The sequence below is a fragment of the Trichomycterus rosablanca genome, chromosome 3 (assembly GCF_030014385.1).
Source record: "Trichomycterus rosablanca isolate fTriRos1 chromosome 3, fTriRos1.hap1, whole genome shotgun sequence".
Lineage (NCBI taxonomy): Eukaryota > Metazoa > Chordata > Actinopteri > Siluriformes > Trichomycteridae > Trichomycterus > Trichomycterus rosablanca.
Genome location: NC_085990.1, coordinates 55,038,806 through 55,055,217, shown reverse-complemented (window position 1 = coordinate 55,055,217; position 16,412 = coordinate 55,038,806). Strand labels below are relative to the sequence as shown.

Sequence of the window (16,412 nt, the reverse complement as noted above, 5' to 3'; positions counted from 1 at the left end):
TTCATTTTGAACTACTAGCTTTCAATTTTTAATTTGTATATTTGTTTAACAGATGGCGCTACTTTTCCCCATTTAAAGCATGCAGCAAAATTTCTAAGAGGGTGCGTTGATAAGTGGGTGTCACTTTTGATGTTGAATAATGGTGTGTGTTTGTGTGTGTTTGTGTGTGTGTGTCCAACTTCATAAATCTTTACTCTTTGAAGGTCACACTCTGCATTATAAACTGATTCAATAATAAAAACAATGAGTAACGAGAACCAGAACAAAAGCTCTCGCTCAGGTTGTTTATGTAGGTGCACTGCAGCCATGGGTATAAGTATTAGCAGTAGTGCAGGAGTGGTCATTTTAGCAAGTCATTACAGCACACAGGAGGCGCTGGGATTAATCATGCACTCTGAGTGCTAGGATGGCTCCTTATCCTCCTCCGAATGGGGAGGAGGCCTCAGTAGTAGAAACAGACCAGCTGGAGTCCAACTCCAACATATCTGAAGAGCGGAGAGGACATGGATGAAGCAGCAGCAGGATGGACTTCAAAGAATGGCAAAATACTTTGGTCTCTCAAACACTGAGGTGGTCAGCTATGTCCCAGCAGCCAGAGGTTTGATCCTGTCACTATGCCGCCGTCCGGATCAGTGACTCGGCGTCCAGCTTTTCACTGCTGCTGACAGATGAAATCCTGCAGCATATTGTGGCAATGACAAACCTGCATGGGAGAAGTTCAATCACAGACTGGCGAGATGTGGACACAGAGGAACTGCAGGCTTATGTGGGCTGCTCATTTTGGCCGGTGTTTACAGGTCAAAAAATGAATCAAAACTCAGCCTCTGGAGTGAGAAATCAGGGCGAAGCATTTTCCGGGCTACAATGTCCCACAAGAGGTTTCACCACATCAGCTGAACACTGCGGTTTGACGATAAGCTATCCCGACACAGACGCCGTGATGACAAGCTTGCTGCCTTCTGCAAAATCTGGGATATATGGATGCACTGCCTGCTGATGCTCTTCAGCCCAGACATGGACATCTGTGTGGATGAACAGCTCATCCCATTCAGAGGCAGGTACAGCTTCAGGCAGCACATGCCAAAAAAGCCGGCCAAATATGCAATAAAGATCTGGGCAACCTGTGATGTCAAAACATCCTACGCCTGGAAACTGCAGGTGTACACAGGTAAAGCAGCTGGCAATCCTGCTGAAGTCAACCAGGGGATGAGGGTGGTCCAGGAGATGACAGAGGGGCTCCAGGGACACATCATTACCTGTGACAATTTTTTCACCTCCTTCGCACTGGCAGAGAAGCTTCTTAGGATGAAACTGGCCCTGGTTTGCACAATTTGCCGAAACAGGCCTGAGCTTCCCCTCAATTGCTCCAGGCAATTCTCCTCCACCCTCGACGGGGCAAGAATTTGCTGCTCCTAAGCACAAAACACCGCAGTCCAGACATAAACAAAATGAAGAGAAAGCCCATGATAATCAAGATTACAACAGATGCAAAGGAGGTGTCGACAACCTTGATAAGGTAGGTGTGCCATTATGCATCAGTTACGCACACATTTATTTATTATTTATTCTCCTATGTTCTTGTCTTTTTTTTTTTTCAAATTAGCATTTTCATATAAAATAAATAACGTGTAATGAGAAAGAATACTTGGATCATTGATTCATACTGTCTTATGTTTTTGGGGTTTTTGTTGGCACCTACTCAGAAGGAGACAAATCGAGTGGCCAATAGCCCTCATCCACAACCTGGTTGACATTTCACTTTACAATGCTACGTCCTGTGGACAATCGAGCCATCCTGGCAGCAGCAGAAACCATACAGAAGGAGGCTCTACATTGAAGAGGTGGGAGAAACGCTGGTGACCCCACACATCCAAAAGAGAGGGCATCTTCCCCGCTCATCAGCTGCTGCAGGAATGGTTGCAGATATGCAGGGTGCTGCTGCAGGCCCGTCTCATTCGTAAATATAAGGGCAGAGCTGGACTCTCACACTCAGACACATACACTCTCTCTCAAATGCTCCTTGAAATGTATTTCATGGAAATAATTTTAAGTTTTTAAAAAAAATAAAAAACAGTGGTGCTATGTAAACAAACTGGCCTGTAAAGGGTTAAAAATTCCAAAAAAATCTAATTAGTATTTGATATGTATATTTCAAGCAAAAGTAGTTTGCAAATGTTTGACTTGTTTAAAGGGAAAAATTATTAATGTATAATATTTGTACAGCAGTATTTGGGAAACGAACACTTTTTGTCGTTAGGGACAAATGTGTTAGAATATTAAAAGACCTCTTAAGGGTTTAATTCATTAACCTGATTTGTAGTTTCTGAACAATGAGATTTTCTGATTGGCTGGAGTTGTTGCATTGTTGATGTTAAACAGCTGCTGGACGTTTGTTTCTAAGACATATGAAAACCATCCCAGAACATAAAAAAGGCAATTCTTCTTCTTCCCTCCTAATTAAATGTATTAACTTGGTTTATTGTTTCTGAAAGTATTCACTGCAGACAGTCTGTATCCCAAGATATTTCATGTTTGCTCAACTTTATTTCATTTGTTTATACATTCTCTTATTGTCTCAACTTTTTCTGATTTGGGGATGTAGGTGAAATAAAAGTAAATTATTAAAATGTGAGACTCTGTTTAAAATGGTACTTAAGTGTAGCATGTTAGTAATGCTAGTTCAGGACATGTTCAAAATGTGTTTTACTGCATTAATAATTCTGTTCTTCTGTGTTTTTAGATCAGTGAAAAGGAAAAGATTAGACCTATCTGAACTCAGCTGTGTGTCCATGAAGAGTGATCGGTCAATGAACCGTCCCATATACTTCAGAGGAAGCGCTTCTTCTACTGATCTGAGGTCAGTATTATATTTTATAATTTGTTAGGTTCTTCACTCCCAGTCACACCTGATTAAATTTATTGAATTGATTTGTTGTTTATAAAAGAGGTTCTCAGTATAACGAGGTCTGTGGTAGCTGGTGAACGTGCCCCGGGTTCCCAGCGAAACAGACGTTACAGAGCTCAGCAAACAAAGGGTTCTTATACCAGACCTCCCAATTAGTGCTGATCACCCACAGCTGTGGGGCTGGCTATTTAAGCCAGCTCTACACAGCAGTGGGTGTCGCACCTTTGTTTGTTTTGTGGTCTCTTGTGGCAGCTCGTCCACACTGTTGTTTAGCTATAGGTGGTAGCCCTGGTGGCGCTAGGCCATTAGGGTAAGTAAAACCGCAAGGTTTGAGGTATGAGGGTTTTCTTTCGTCCTCTTAGAAATAGTGTGGTGCGACGCCGCGCAGTCCTCGAACTGCTGTTTGTTTCAGCGCTAGCTTTAGCTTAGCGGTCTCACTCAGTGCTCTAGTAGCGCTGGTTATATCCTAGGCATCAGTGCCTTCAGTCAAACAGAACATTGGATTCTCCAACCGCTGGGTGGCGACTCCGGAAAGTACTCGGTAGTCACGCCAACATCCCCGGTTCGAATCCACACTCTCTACAGCTGCCCAGCTCTCGTGCAGTTGCTGGGCAGACTCCTTATCGCTGTCTCTTTAAAACGCTAACATTAGCATTAGCGGCTTTCACTCCGCGCTGTTTTAGCGTTGGTGGTAATTTCGGCATCAGTGCCTTTAGTTAAACGGAACATTGGATTCTGTAACCGCTGGGTGGCAACTCCGGAAAGTAATCGGCAGTCACGCCAGCATCCCCGGTTCGAATCCACGCCTTACCGTTGTGTAACCTTTCTCTTTTGTTTTTCTCCTTTTCAGATCGGTGTTTGTCAGCTTCCGTCGGAGTTTCCGATTGGGTTTTGTTTTATTTTATGTTAGCTGTTTACCTTTTCTGTTGTCCTTATTAATTAAATAAAATATCTTTTTATAATTTTACTTCTGCATTTGTGTCCCTTTCTTCCCACGTGACAGAAAGGTGCGACCATACCATGGACGCAGCAGAAGTTCCACCCCTTACGGACGTTCTACGTCATCAAGGGGTAGCGTTAGGCAGGCACGAGGTGGCCCTAAACGAGTTGGCGCAGCGGGTAGCTGCGCTCACCCTGCAGTCGCCAATTCTTAGGTCCGGTCCTGAACCCCCTGCCCACTCTCCTACCCACTCCGGAGGGTGCGGAAACCGCGACACCCCTATTTCGCCTCCCGAAAGGTATTCGGGAGAGGCTAAGAGGTGCCGTGGCTTCCTCCTCCAGTGTGCCCTTGCGTTTGAGCTGCAACCCTCTCGCTACCCTACGGAGCGATCGAAGGTTGCATACATAATTTCCCTGCTGACTGGCCGAGCTTTAGAATGGGCTACTGCCCTCTGGGAGCAAAATGCTCCAGAATGCTCTTCGGAAAGCTCCTTTAAGGAAGCTATAAAGGAGACCTTTTTTCACCCTTCGGGTGGCCGTGAGGTAGGCCCTCGTCTACTCGAGCTTACCCAAGGTGCTCGGTCAGTAGCCGATTATGTAATCGAGTTTCGAACGCTCGCGGCTGAGTGTGGTTGGGACGAGGGGGCCCTTACTGCCATATTCCATCGTGGTTTGTCTGGTAAGGTGAAGGACGAGCTAGCCACCAGGGACCCTCCTACCACTCTTAAGGACTTCTATGTCCTGGCCAACGCCATAGACACCCGCCTTCGCCAGCGAGCCCGGGAACGGGGCACCTGTTCCCCGTTCACCCGCTCGCAGGTCTCTCCCAATTCTCCTCCGCCTGTCCTGGATCCTGAGCCCATGCAGTTGGGGTCAGCTCGCGCTGGTGCCCCAACGGCTTCGGGTCCGTCTGCCAGACCCCGGCAGCCGTTAAACTAGCAGGCCGCTCTCGAGCTAGGGACTCGGGAGTGAGCCGAACTACCATCCCTGCCCAAGGACTATTTCTGCAGGCCCGGTTGCTTTGGGGTCTGGGAGACACAGACCTTCGGGTCTGTGTGGATTCAGGCGCGGTGGAGAGTTTCATAGACATCAACCTGGTACACAGGCTGGGGATTGAGGTCCAACCGCTAACAACTCCAGTGTCGGTCCATGCTGTGGATGGCCGACCTGTAGCGGGCAGCCCGATAACCCACCAGACGCGACCTCTCACGTTGCGCCTGGAAAACCACGAGGAACGGATCACCTTTCTTGTGACTCACGTTCCTCACCTCCAGGTGGTTTTGGGGTATTCGTGGCTGCAAAGACACAACCCCCAGATCGACTGGGCCACCGGATCGATCTTTATCTGGGGAACGCAGTGTCGGGACTCGTGCCTACTGCAAGGCGGCGCGAGCCCCGAGCCGTCCGAACCCAAGATGGCGATTCCGGATTTGGCAGCTGTTCCTCCTGTGTACCATGATTTACGGGAGGTTTTTAGCAAGTCCCGGGCGCAGGACTTGCCCCCCCACAGACCGTTCGATTGCGCCATCAACCTTTTGCCCGGCACTACTCCTCCTAGGGGGCGCCTTTTTTCGCTCTCCGGCCTAGAAAAGGTTGCTATGGAGGAGTATGTGCGTGAGGCGCTTAAACAGGGGTTCATCCGTCCTTCTTCCTCCCCAGCTGGGGCAGGGTTCTTTTTTGTGAACAAGAAGGACGGCACCCTGCGCCCCTGTATCGATTATCGCGGTCTGAATGCCATTACGATCAAGGATCGGTACCCGCTGCCGCTGATGGCCACGGCTTTCGAAGCCCTTCAGCGAGCATCGGTTTTTTCAAAGCTCGATCTTCGCAGCGCGTACAATTTGATCCGGATCAGGCAGGGGGATGAGTGGAAGACTGCGTTCATTACGCCCACTGGCCACTATGAGTACTCGGTGATGCCATTTGGGTTAATGAATGCCCCCGCAGTCTTCCAGAGATTTATCAATGAGGTCTTGCGGGAGACTCTTGGTAAATTCGTCTATGTTTACTTAGACGATATTCTTATCTTTAGTCAGTCCATCGACGAGCATATAGGGCATGTCCGACGAGTTCTCCAGCTCTTGCTCGACAACCATCTGTTTGTCAAGCTGGAGAAGTCGGTCTTTCACTCCCCCACGGTCTCGTTTCTGGGGTTTGTAGTGTCCAAGGGCACCCTGCGCATGGACTCGGCTAAAGTATCTGCGGTGGAGAAGTGGCCAACTCCAAGTTCTTTACGCCAACTGCAAAGGTTTTTGGGCTTTGCAAACTTTTTTCGGCGTTTCATTAAGAACTTTAGCTCAGTCGCCGCCCCGTTAACGGACCTCACAGGCAAAGGTCCGTTCCAATGGACGGTGCAGGCCCAGCAAGCTTTCGACAAGCTAAAAACACTCTTGACGACTGCTCCCGTCTTGCAGTTGCCCGACCCAGAGGAACCCTTCGTTGTCGAAGTGGATGCTTCCGAGGTCGGGGCTGGGGCAGTTTTGTCCCAAAGAGTGGGGCCGGGGAAGAAGCTACATCCATGTGCCTTCTTCTCGCACCGCCTGACTCCAGCCGAGCGGAACTACCCGGTTGGAGACAGGGAACTCTTGGCCATTAAGTTGGCGTTAGAGGAGTGGCGACACTGGCTCGAGGGGGCCAAACATCCTTTTCTTGTCTGGACGGATCACAAAAATCTGTCATTCATCCAGCAAGTCAAGAGGATGAACTCCCGTCAGGCCCGGTGGTCCTTATTTTTTGGAAGGTTCAATTTCACACTGTCTTATAGACCGGGGTCCGAAAACGTCAAACCGGACGCTCTGTCTAGACAGTGGGAACCGACCAGGCCGGAGACCGGACCTGATCCCGTGATCCCCTCGACCCAGATAGCGGCCCCAATCACATGGGGCATATCGAAGGTCATTCGGGATGCCCAACGGGCTGAACCCGACCCCGGTGGGGGACCTCCTGACAGACTGTACGTACCTTCATCCGTACGGCGTCAGGTCTTCGAGTGGGCTCATGCTTCCCCATTTGCGGCGCACCCAGGCGTGACTAAGTCCCTGGTCTTGCTGCGCCGAAGATTTTGGTGGCCGGGGATGGAGAATGAGGTACGTGACTTTGTCCGTGCCTGCTCGGTGTGTGCTCTTAACAAGAGTCCCAGAGAGCGCCCCAGGGGCCTTCTTCACCCGTTGCCAATACCGGCTAGACCGTGGTCCCACATTGCCCTGGACTTTGTGACAGGCTTGCCTAAGTCCAGAGGGTTCACGGCGGTATTGGTAATTGTCGACCGGTTTACCAAATCTTGCCTCTTTATCCCACTGCCCAAGCTACCATCCGCCATGGGCACTGCGCAGATCATTCTGAATCATGTGGTGAGAGCACATGGGGTCCCCTCAGACATTGTGTCAGATCGGGGCCCACAGTTTGTGAGCCAGTGCTGGCGGGCCTTTTGCCAAATTATTGGCGCGAAGGCCAGCTTATCCTCCGGTTACCACCCGGAGTCGAATGGGCAGTCGGAGAGGCTTATCCAGGATCTGAGCAAGATGCTCAGGTGCCTGACGGCAGGGAATCCGACCACGTGGTCGGATAAGCTGATGTGGGCAGAGTTTGCTCACAACACCCTGCATCATTCGGCGATCGGCATGTCACCGTTTGAAGCTCAGTTCGGGTACCCTCCTCCGCTCTTTCCTGAGCAAGAGCAGCAGGTAGCGGTCCCGTCTGTACAGCTTCAGGTCCGCCGCTGCCGCGCCGCCTGGCGCAAAGCTAGGCAGGCACTTGTGGCCACCCAGCGCTCTGTGAAGCGCAAAGCTGACCGCAGGCGGCAGCCGGCTCTTACCTTCCGGCCAGGCCAACGAGTACTTGTTTCAACGAGGGATCTCCCCGTTCGAGGTGTTCCACATAAGTTGGCACCCAAGTACATTGGCCCGTTCAAGGTGGTAAGGCGGATTAACCCGGTGACGTATAGGTTGGAGCTTCCTCCCCGCATGAAAGTGCATCCAACCTTCCATGTCTCCCATCTCCGACCATTTATGTGCGGGGGAGTTTTACCCCCTCCCCAACCTCCCGCCCCTCGTATCATCCAGGGTGCCCCTGCCTTCACGGTTCGCCGGTTACTTGACAGCAGGAAGGTTCAGGGTAGTACCCAATACTTGGTGGATTGGGAAGGTTACGGCCCTGAGGAACGTTCATGGGTACCGGCTCGTCAGATCCTGGACCCTGAACTGATCCGCGAGTTCCGACGGAACCGTGCTGCGGGTCTTGGGACCTCAGGAGCTGTCCCTAGAGGAGGGGGTTCTATAACGAGGTCTGTGGTAGCTGGTGAACGTGCCCCGGGTTCCCAGCGAAACAGACGTTACAGAGCTCAGCAAACAAAGGGTTCTTATACCAGACCTCCCAATTAGTGCTGATCACCCACAGCTGTGGGGCTGGCTATTTAAGCCAGCTCTACACAGCAGTGGGTGTCGCACCTTTGTTTGTTTTGTGGTCTCTTGTGGCAGCTCGTCCACACTGTTGTTTAGCTATAGGTGGTAGCCCTGGTGGCGCTAGGCCATTAGGGTAAGTAAAACCGCAAGGTTTGAGGTATGAGGGTTTTCTTTCGTCCTCTTAGAAATAGTGTGGTGCGACGCCGCGCAGTCCTCGAACTGCTGTTTGTTTCAGCGCTAGCTTTAGCTTAGCGGTCTCACTCAGTGCTCTAGTAGCGCTGGTTATATCCTAGGCATCAGTGCCTTCAGTCAAACAGAACATTGGATTCTCCAACCGCTGGGTGGCGACTCCGGAAAGTACTCGGTAGTCACGCCAACATCCCCGGTTCGAATCCACACTCTCTACAGCTGCCCAGCTCTCGTGCAGTTGCTGGGCAGACTCCTTATCGCTGTCTCTTTAAAACGCTAACATTAGCATTAGCGGCTTTCACTCCGCGCTGTTTTAGCGTTGGTGGTAATTTCGGCATCAGTGCCTTTAGTTAAACGGAACATTGGATTCTGTAACCGCTGGGTGGCAACTCCGGAAAGTAATCGGCAGTCACGCCAGCATCCCCGGTTCGAATCCACGCCTTACCGTTGTGTAACCTTTCTCTTTTGTTTTTCTCCTTTTCAGATCGGTGTTTGTCAGCTTCCGTCGGAGTTTCCGATTGGGTTTTGTTTTATTTTATGTTAGCTGTTTACCTTTTCTGTTGTCCTTATTAATTAAATAAAATATCTTTTTATAATTTTACTTCTGCATTTGTGTCCCTTTCTTCCCACGTGACACTCAGATTGGACGATTTTGTTGTGTTAAAATATGAATATGTTAAACAGCTGCTGGACGTTTGTTGCTGTTTGCTGTGCAGATGTGAAAATGTTGTATTATTTACATTAAACTCGTGTCGGTTGTTCACAGAAACCAAGAGAAATTCAAGAAATCAGAAAGAAGTAACAGAAATAAGTTGGACATTTTCGAGGTGTGTATCTGAGTGTTTGTGTGAAATTTGTGTTTCTTTATATTGTGTGGCATTTGTGTTTCCATGTTCAAACCTGTTACTGTGTGATGGTTAATCAGAGATGATTACAGTTATATCTGTTGTAATAAACACACTTTCATAGAACAGTCAAATACAGTTACCTTCAAAATTATTGGCCCTTGATGGTAAAAGATGATTTAAAAAATAGTAGCTAGATAGAGGTTGTAATTCTTTTTAAATTCACCGGAGTGTTTTGAAACTATTTTACTCGGTTATTCAGGACTTCAAAACATGGTTGGGTTAGGGTTAGCTTTTGTTTTGGACTGTTTTAGTCATCTGACCTAAAACCCATTGAAAAGCTGTAATGTAACAATAACACTACAATTCCTTAGTTGTATAAATCAGAGCTGCCCAATTTGGGGCCAGCTGTTTCTTTTTTTTTTGGCCCGCCTCGCTAGATCAAAGTTGCGCCTACTTTTGTCAGTAGCTGGGAATTTCTTTCAACAGGTGTTTAACTGCCTATAATGCTAGCAGCAATCCATTAGCTGACCACAATTTTACATGAAACAGTGTTATAGGAGAGGGGGGTGCTGTGGAGCTCCTGTCAGCAGAGATCAAGTAACCTATAAAGACACGAGTGAGGCTGTTAATCATAGAGCGTAGGAGGCATATGGATAAACGAAAATTTAAAAACAGTTGGCAGCATGAATATTGTTTCACCAAAATAGATTCAGTTGCAGTTTGCCTCATCTGCAGACAGAAACCGGGTTTCCATCCAAACGTTTCGCAAGTGTAATACGCATTTATGAAATATCGGCAGAAAAAAAAGCGGAAAATGCTGCGTTTCCATCAACTACAGTTATGCGAAAAAACCTTTACATCACGTGAGAGACGTCGGGCAGAACGAGCAATGGCCCGTCTAATGTGGGCTCAAATCTCCGTGCCACGGCGACGTTCACCCCGCATCTGGGAACGTAAACGCACTAAACAATTTGGGGAGCACATCGTGCAGAACCATTTTTCAGACGAGCTTTGGATCAAGAATTTCAGAATGTCAAAATCAGCCTTTGATGAGCTATGCACCATGATCGGGTCATCTGTAGAGCCAAAAGTTTACAGTCACCGACCACCCGTGCCAACTGAAAAGAGGATTGCTATTGCCTTGTACAAGTAGTAGTGGGCGAGACGTTCAGCGTAACAACAGTTCACCGTAGTGTATACGCTGTATGCCAAGCAATAACATAAAAACTAATTAAACATTACGTCGTATTACCAAATGCGCAGGAGGCAGAAGGAATAGTGCAGCGTAATTACGCAGCGCACCACATACCACAGGTGTACGGGGCACTGGATGCTACACACATTCCAATCCTCCCTTCAGCAGTCGGGTACAGGGACTATGTAAATCGGGATGGCCATCGATTGTTTTGCAGGCACTTGTGGATGACCAGTTGTTGATTCGTAATGTATGTGTTGGCTCTCCCGACAGCGCACATGACCCATTAGTCTTTAAAACATCACACCTTTTCAGGTACACTACACACGTTAATATATACACGCGTTTGTGTGTATACATGCGTGTGTGTGTGGCTTAGAGCTTGAAACGTCATCGTTTATTCGCAAAACCCGTTTCCATCCCCTTTTTTCGCATTTTGGCGATGCGATATTTTAACTTTTCCACCTCGTTCAAGCGTGAAAACTTTTTTTGCGATATTTGGGTCTTTTTTCGAATTTTGAGCTTTTCCATCCAGGTTTTTTTATGCGCATTTTCAAAATTCGCAAAAAGTTGGTGGATGGAAAACCAGCTAGAGAGTGGCTGTACTAAAGGAGTATAACATCTGTCGGCATTATTAAACAGAACATGTACACCTGTTTTCAAAGTAAAGTGGCGAGGTGAATAATAATATTTTGCTCTGCATGTTTTTCTTTACAAATTTACATTTGTTCAAATGTTTCTGCTCCTAAAAAGAAACATTTTCTATCATCCATTGAAATTAATAAAAGCGCTGTTAATTAGAATAGACAGTAGTGTTTTATTTAACAAAAGAAGTGATATATTTTAATTTAATGCAGTATTAAAATAACATAACCTTTTAGTTTTGGCCCGTGACCCTTCACTGAGATTAACTTTTGGCCCCTTATAGGAATTATTTGGGCACCCCTGGTATAAATATTGTGGCACTTAATGCATTTATGCCACACCCACTGGGACCAGCCTGAGGGCTTTGTATGTAAATAGGTTAAGCTAGTGTTCATGGATATATGTTTTTGGCAATCTACCACCCAGGTCTCAGTTATTGTTTTTAGTGAGTCAGTTTTTTTAAGTGAGATTGCTTAGAGTTTGAGTATCTGTACTGTGACTACTGGGAGTGTTGATCTCTCTGCTTAGCTTGATAAAAGCGTAGTGGTTAATGTGTTAAAAAGTTGCTGTAAACAGCTCTGCTTGAGAATTGGATCTGATTATTAATATAGCTGTCTTACAAGGTGAGAACAAGTGAGAACTTTGAAACCTGGAGGATCTGGAGAGATTCTATCATGATCATTTTACTCATTTTTACAAAAGGTGCCAATAATTCTGGAGCTGAATGTACCTGTGATTTTTTTTTAGATGTTTTATTATTGTGTATTTGTTAATCAGGAGCTGGAGCAGAAGGTCATCACTCTGTTGAAGAATGAGCTGAATAAATATGAGAAAATACTGAGTGCAGATTACCCAGAATACCCTGAGGTGAAGGATAAGGAGGATCAATGTAGTTTCAGAGAGGAGGTGCTGAAGATCACACTACATGTCCTGAAGAAGATGAACCAGACAGATTTAGCCAACACACTGCAGACCAGTAAGAGCTGCTGGTTTTATTCCATCACTTTTATTTGAGAAGAACAAAACTGGTCCAGATTTCACAGATCAGTTCAGTTTTTGTTTTTCTAATAATAATAAACATTAATAAAGACAAAGTGATTTAACAACTTTTTTTAAAACTTTCTGCTGCATACAGTGAAATATTGATCTTCATGTTCTTCTGTTTATTAGAGCTGATCTCTGTTTATCAGAAGAACCTCAAAAGCAACCTGATAGAGAAATATAAAAGAATTAATGAAGGAATCTCACAGCATGGATCATCAGTTCTCCTGGATCAGATCTACACTGAGCTCTACATCACAGAGGGTTCGAGTGGAGACGTCAATAATGAACATGAGGTGAGACAGATTGAAACGACATCCAGGAGACCAACAACACAGGAGAAACCCATCAAATGTAACGACCTCTTTAAAGACACGTCCATCAGAACTGTGCTGACTAAAGGAGTTGCTGGAATTGGAAAAACAGTCTCTGTGCAGAAGTTCATTCTGGACTGGGCTGAAGGAAAAGCCAATCAGGACGTTCTCTTCATGTTCCCACTTCCCTTTAGAGAGCTGAATCTGATGAAGGAGAAACATCTCAGTCTGATGGAGCTTCTTCATTATTTTTTCCCAGAATTTAAAAGAATAAAAACAATAAACTGCAGCACCTACAAGATCATTTTCATCTTTGATGGTCTGGATGAGTGTCGACTTCCTCTAAACTTCCAGAACAATGAGACTGTGTGGGATGTAACAGAATCAGCCTCAGTGGATGTGCTGCTGACAAACCTCATCAAGGGGAACCTGCTTCCCTCTGCTCTCTTCTGGATCACCTCTCGACCAGCTGCAGCCAATCAGATCCCTCCTGAGTGTGTAGCCCAGGTAACAGAGGTACGGGGGTTTAGTAATCCTCAGAAAGAGGAGTACTTCAGGAAGAGGATCAGTGATGAAGACCTGGCCAGTAAAATCATCAAACACATGAAGTCATCAAGAAGCCTCTACATCATGTGTCACATTCCAGTCTTCTGCTGGATTTCAGCCTCTGTTCTAGAGAGAATGCTGGGTGAAGCAGAGGGTGGAGAGATCCCCAAAACTCTGACTCAAATGTTCACCCACTTCCTGATCTTTCAGATCAAACACAAGGAACAAAAGTATCATGGGAAATGTGACCCCAACCCTCACCAGACCAGAAAGTTGATACTGGCACTGGGAAAACTGGCTTTCCAACAGCTGGTGAAAGGAAACCTGATCTTCTATGAAGAAGACCTGAGAGAGTGTGGTATTGATGTCAGAGAAGTGTCAGTGTACTCAGGAGTGTGCACCCAGATCTTCAGAGAGGAGTTTAGGTTACACCTGGGGAAGGTCTTCAGCTTTGTTCATCTGAGCGTCCAGGAGTTTCTGGCTGCTTTATTTGCATTTAGCTGCTTCATCAGCAAAAATCCAACAGAACAACAAACCACTGATCTGTCTGATCTGTTCACCAAGTCCAGCATGTCTGATTTCCTCAAGAGTGCAGTGGACAAGGCCTTACAGAGTGAGAATGGACACCTGGACCTTTTCCTTCGCTTCCTTCTGGGTCTCACACTGGAGTCCAATCAGACTCTCTTACAAGACCTACTGACACAGACAGGAAGTAGCTCTCACAGTAAAGAGGAAGCTGTGGAGTACATCAAGGAGAAGATCAGGGAGAATCCCTCACCAGAGAAATCCATCAATCTGTTTCACTGTCTGAATGAACTAAATGATCATTTTCTAGTGCAGGAGGTCCAGACTTACCTGAACAGAATAGGATCTGATTATGTAATTGATGATTCTGATTGTCTCAGTAGAATCAGTCTCTCTCCTGCTCAGTGGTCAGCACTGGTGTTTGTGTTGTTGAACTCAGAAGAAGATCTAGAGGAGTTTGATTTAAGGAAATATTACAGATCAGATAAAGGTCTTCTGAAGCTGCTGCCAGTGGTGAAAGAATCCAGAAGAGCTGAGTAAGTATTTTCATCATTAATATAACAGCAGCAGCTTTTTAATGTTATTGTAAATGTAGTGAAGCAACATGAAGTGGTTCTGATCCACCTAAACACAACTTATTAAAACCAGATTCTATTCTAACTGTGTGTTTGTGTTACATTTTAAAAATGAAATGAATCCTGGGGAGTCTGGGGAGTTTGGTAACTTTTTTCATTCATTGTTCGTTTTACCACCACTTTATCCTGGTCAGGGTCGTGATGGTTTGATGACAGACCCTGGTACTGACACGCCCCCATACCATGACAGACTCTGGTACTGACACGCCCCCATACCATGACAGACTCTGGTACTGACACACCCCCATACCATGACAGACCCTGGCACTGACACACCCCCATACCATGATAGACCCTGGTACTGACACAGCCCCATACCATGACAGACCCTGGCACTGACACACCCCCATCCCATGACAGACCCTGGTACTGACACAGCCCCATACCATGACAGACCCTGGTACTGACACACCCCCATACCATGACACACCCTGGTACTGACACACCCCCATACCATGACAGATCCTGGTACTGACACACCCCCATACCATGACAGATCCTGGCACTGACACCCCCCCATACCATGACAGACCCTGGTACTGACACACCCCCATACCATGACAGACCCTGGTACTGACACACCCCCATACCATGACAGATCCTGGTACTGACACACCCCCATACCATGACAGACCCTGGTACTGACACACCCCATACCATGACAGACCCTGGCACTGACACAGCCCCATACCATGACAGACCCTGGCACTGACACACCCCCATACCATGACAGACCCTGGTACTGACACACCCCCATACCATGACAGACCCTTGTACTGACACACCCCCAATACCATGACAGACCCTGGTACTGACACACCCCCAATACCATGACAGAGGAAAAATAGCATCAATAATATGCCCAAAGCTTATCGTAATCAAGGAAAAGTTTATCGTGATACATATGGACATCGTTGTATCGCCCAGCTCTACCATGATGACATTTACAGAAATTGGATGAACCTCTGATTTCAATGTTATACTTTGATTTTCAGTGTGAATTTGAGGTCCAGCCCTCCATGGGTTGATGTTTTTGGTTTCCATTGACTGTTTTTGTGTTTTTTTGTTCTTAATTAATTACATAATCTGAATCAGTAAATATTTTCAACTTAAATCTTTCATTCAACCAGATCTGATGTGTGATTTTCCCCTTAATGTTTTGAGCAGTGTATATTCAGTCATTTTCACCCACCATTCTGCATTCTGTCCTGGTCAGGGCCACAGGGCATGTAGTGCAGGTGCCAGTCCATCAGTGCATCACACACACACACACAAACACATTCACTTTTACAGCAGCCAATCCACCTTCTGCATGTTTTTTGGAGAGCTGGAGAAAATGAAAGTAACTTTTATTAGGACTTTTAGCTAAAAAGTTCACGTGTGTGAGAGAGAGAATAATCTGATGTTTCATCTTTTCTTTCTCAGGTTGGATGATTGTTCTCTAACAGATGAAAGTTGTGCAGCTCTGTCCTCAGTTCTCAGTTCAAACTCCAACAATCTGAGAGATCTGAACCTGAGTTACAATAAGCTGCAGGATTCAGGAGTGAAGCTGCTCTCTGCTGCACTGAAGAATCCACACTGTACACTGGAGATACTGTGGTGAGATTATAACTAACACACACACACTGTAAACTGGAGATACTGGAGTGAGATTATAACACACACGGCAAGTTTATCTGTATAGCACCTTTCATACACAGTGGCAATTCAAAGTGCTTTACATAATTGAAAGCATTAAAACATTCCTGAGATCTAGAACCTCAGAAAGACTTCTTGCAAACATTTAGTTACAATTAAGAGAACATGAAATTAAAACAAGAGATTTTTAATTAAAATTAAGAACATGAAAAACGAAAAGAAAATATAGTAAAATGAGGGCCACACAGACTCCCCTTAAATAATAATAAAAATTTCGAGCTCAATCATAGGCACAAGAAAAGTTTTTAATCTGGATTTAAACATTTCTACATTTGAGGAACATATAGGGTGTGTTCGAAAAGCTAGTGCGCTCTCTACATAGACGCATTTTACGTCATCCTGTGCGCGCTCCCGAGAAGGAGTCTGTTCGAAATCCTAGATGCCTTAAAATCCACACTTCTGAGGCATCTTATTATTTCAATGTTATTTTGGCTCAAGAACGAGTGAGCATCGGACGCTGCCTTAGTGATCAAGGCAATCCCAGCATTCATTGCGGGTCGGGCGCTCGTCTCTTACAGAAAAATAAACATGG

General features: G+C 46.2%; 1 protein-coding gene across 4 annotated transcripts in view; it reads left to right on the top strand.

Moving 5' to 3' along the window:
- LOC134309981 (NACHT, LRR and PYD domains-containing protein 12-like) overlaps positions 1-16,412 on the top strand; it is a 72,575-nt gene that overhangs the window by 15,211 nt on the left and 40,952 nt on the right. For 2 of the 4 annotated variants that reach the window (XM_062991486.1, XM_062991485.1), the window contains exons 5-9: positions 2,741-2,857; positions 9,200-9,260; positions 11,899-12,097; positions 12,292-14,083; positions 15,608-15,781. In XM_062991486.1, coding sequence (XP_062847556.1) covers positions 2,741-2,857; positions 9,200-9,260; positions 11,899-12,097; positions 12,292-14,083; positions 15,608-15,781 — 2,343 coding nt within the window. Of the gene's footprint in view, positions 1-96; positions 1,517-1,703; positions 1,958-2,740; positions 2,858-9,199; positions 9,261-11,898; positions 12,098-12,291; positions 14,084-15,607; positions 15,782-16,412 lie in introns of those variants that run through there. The other 2 variants (XM_062991488.1, XM_062991487.1) reach the window with 2 other exon arrangements.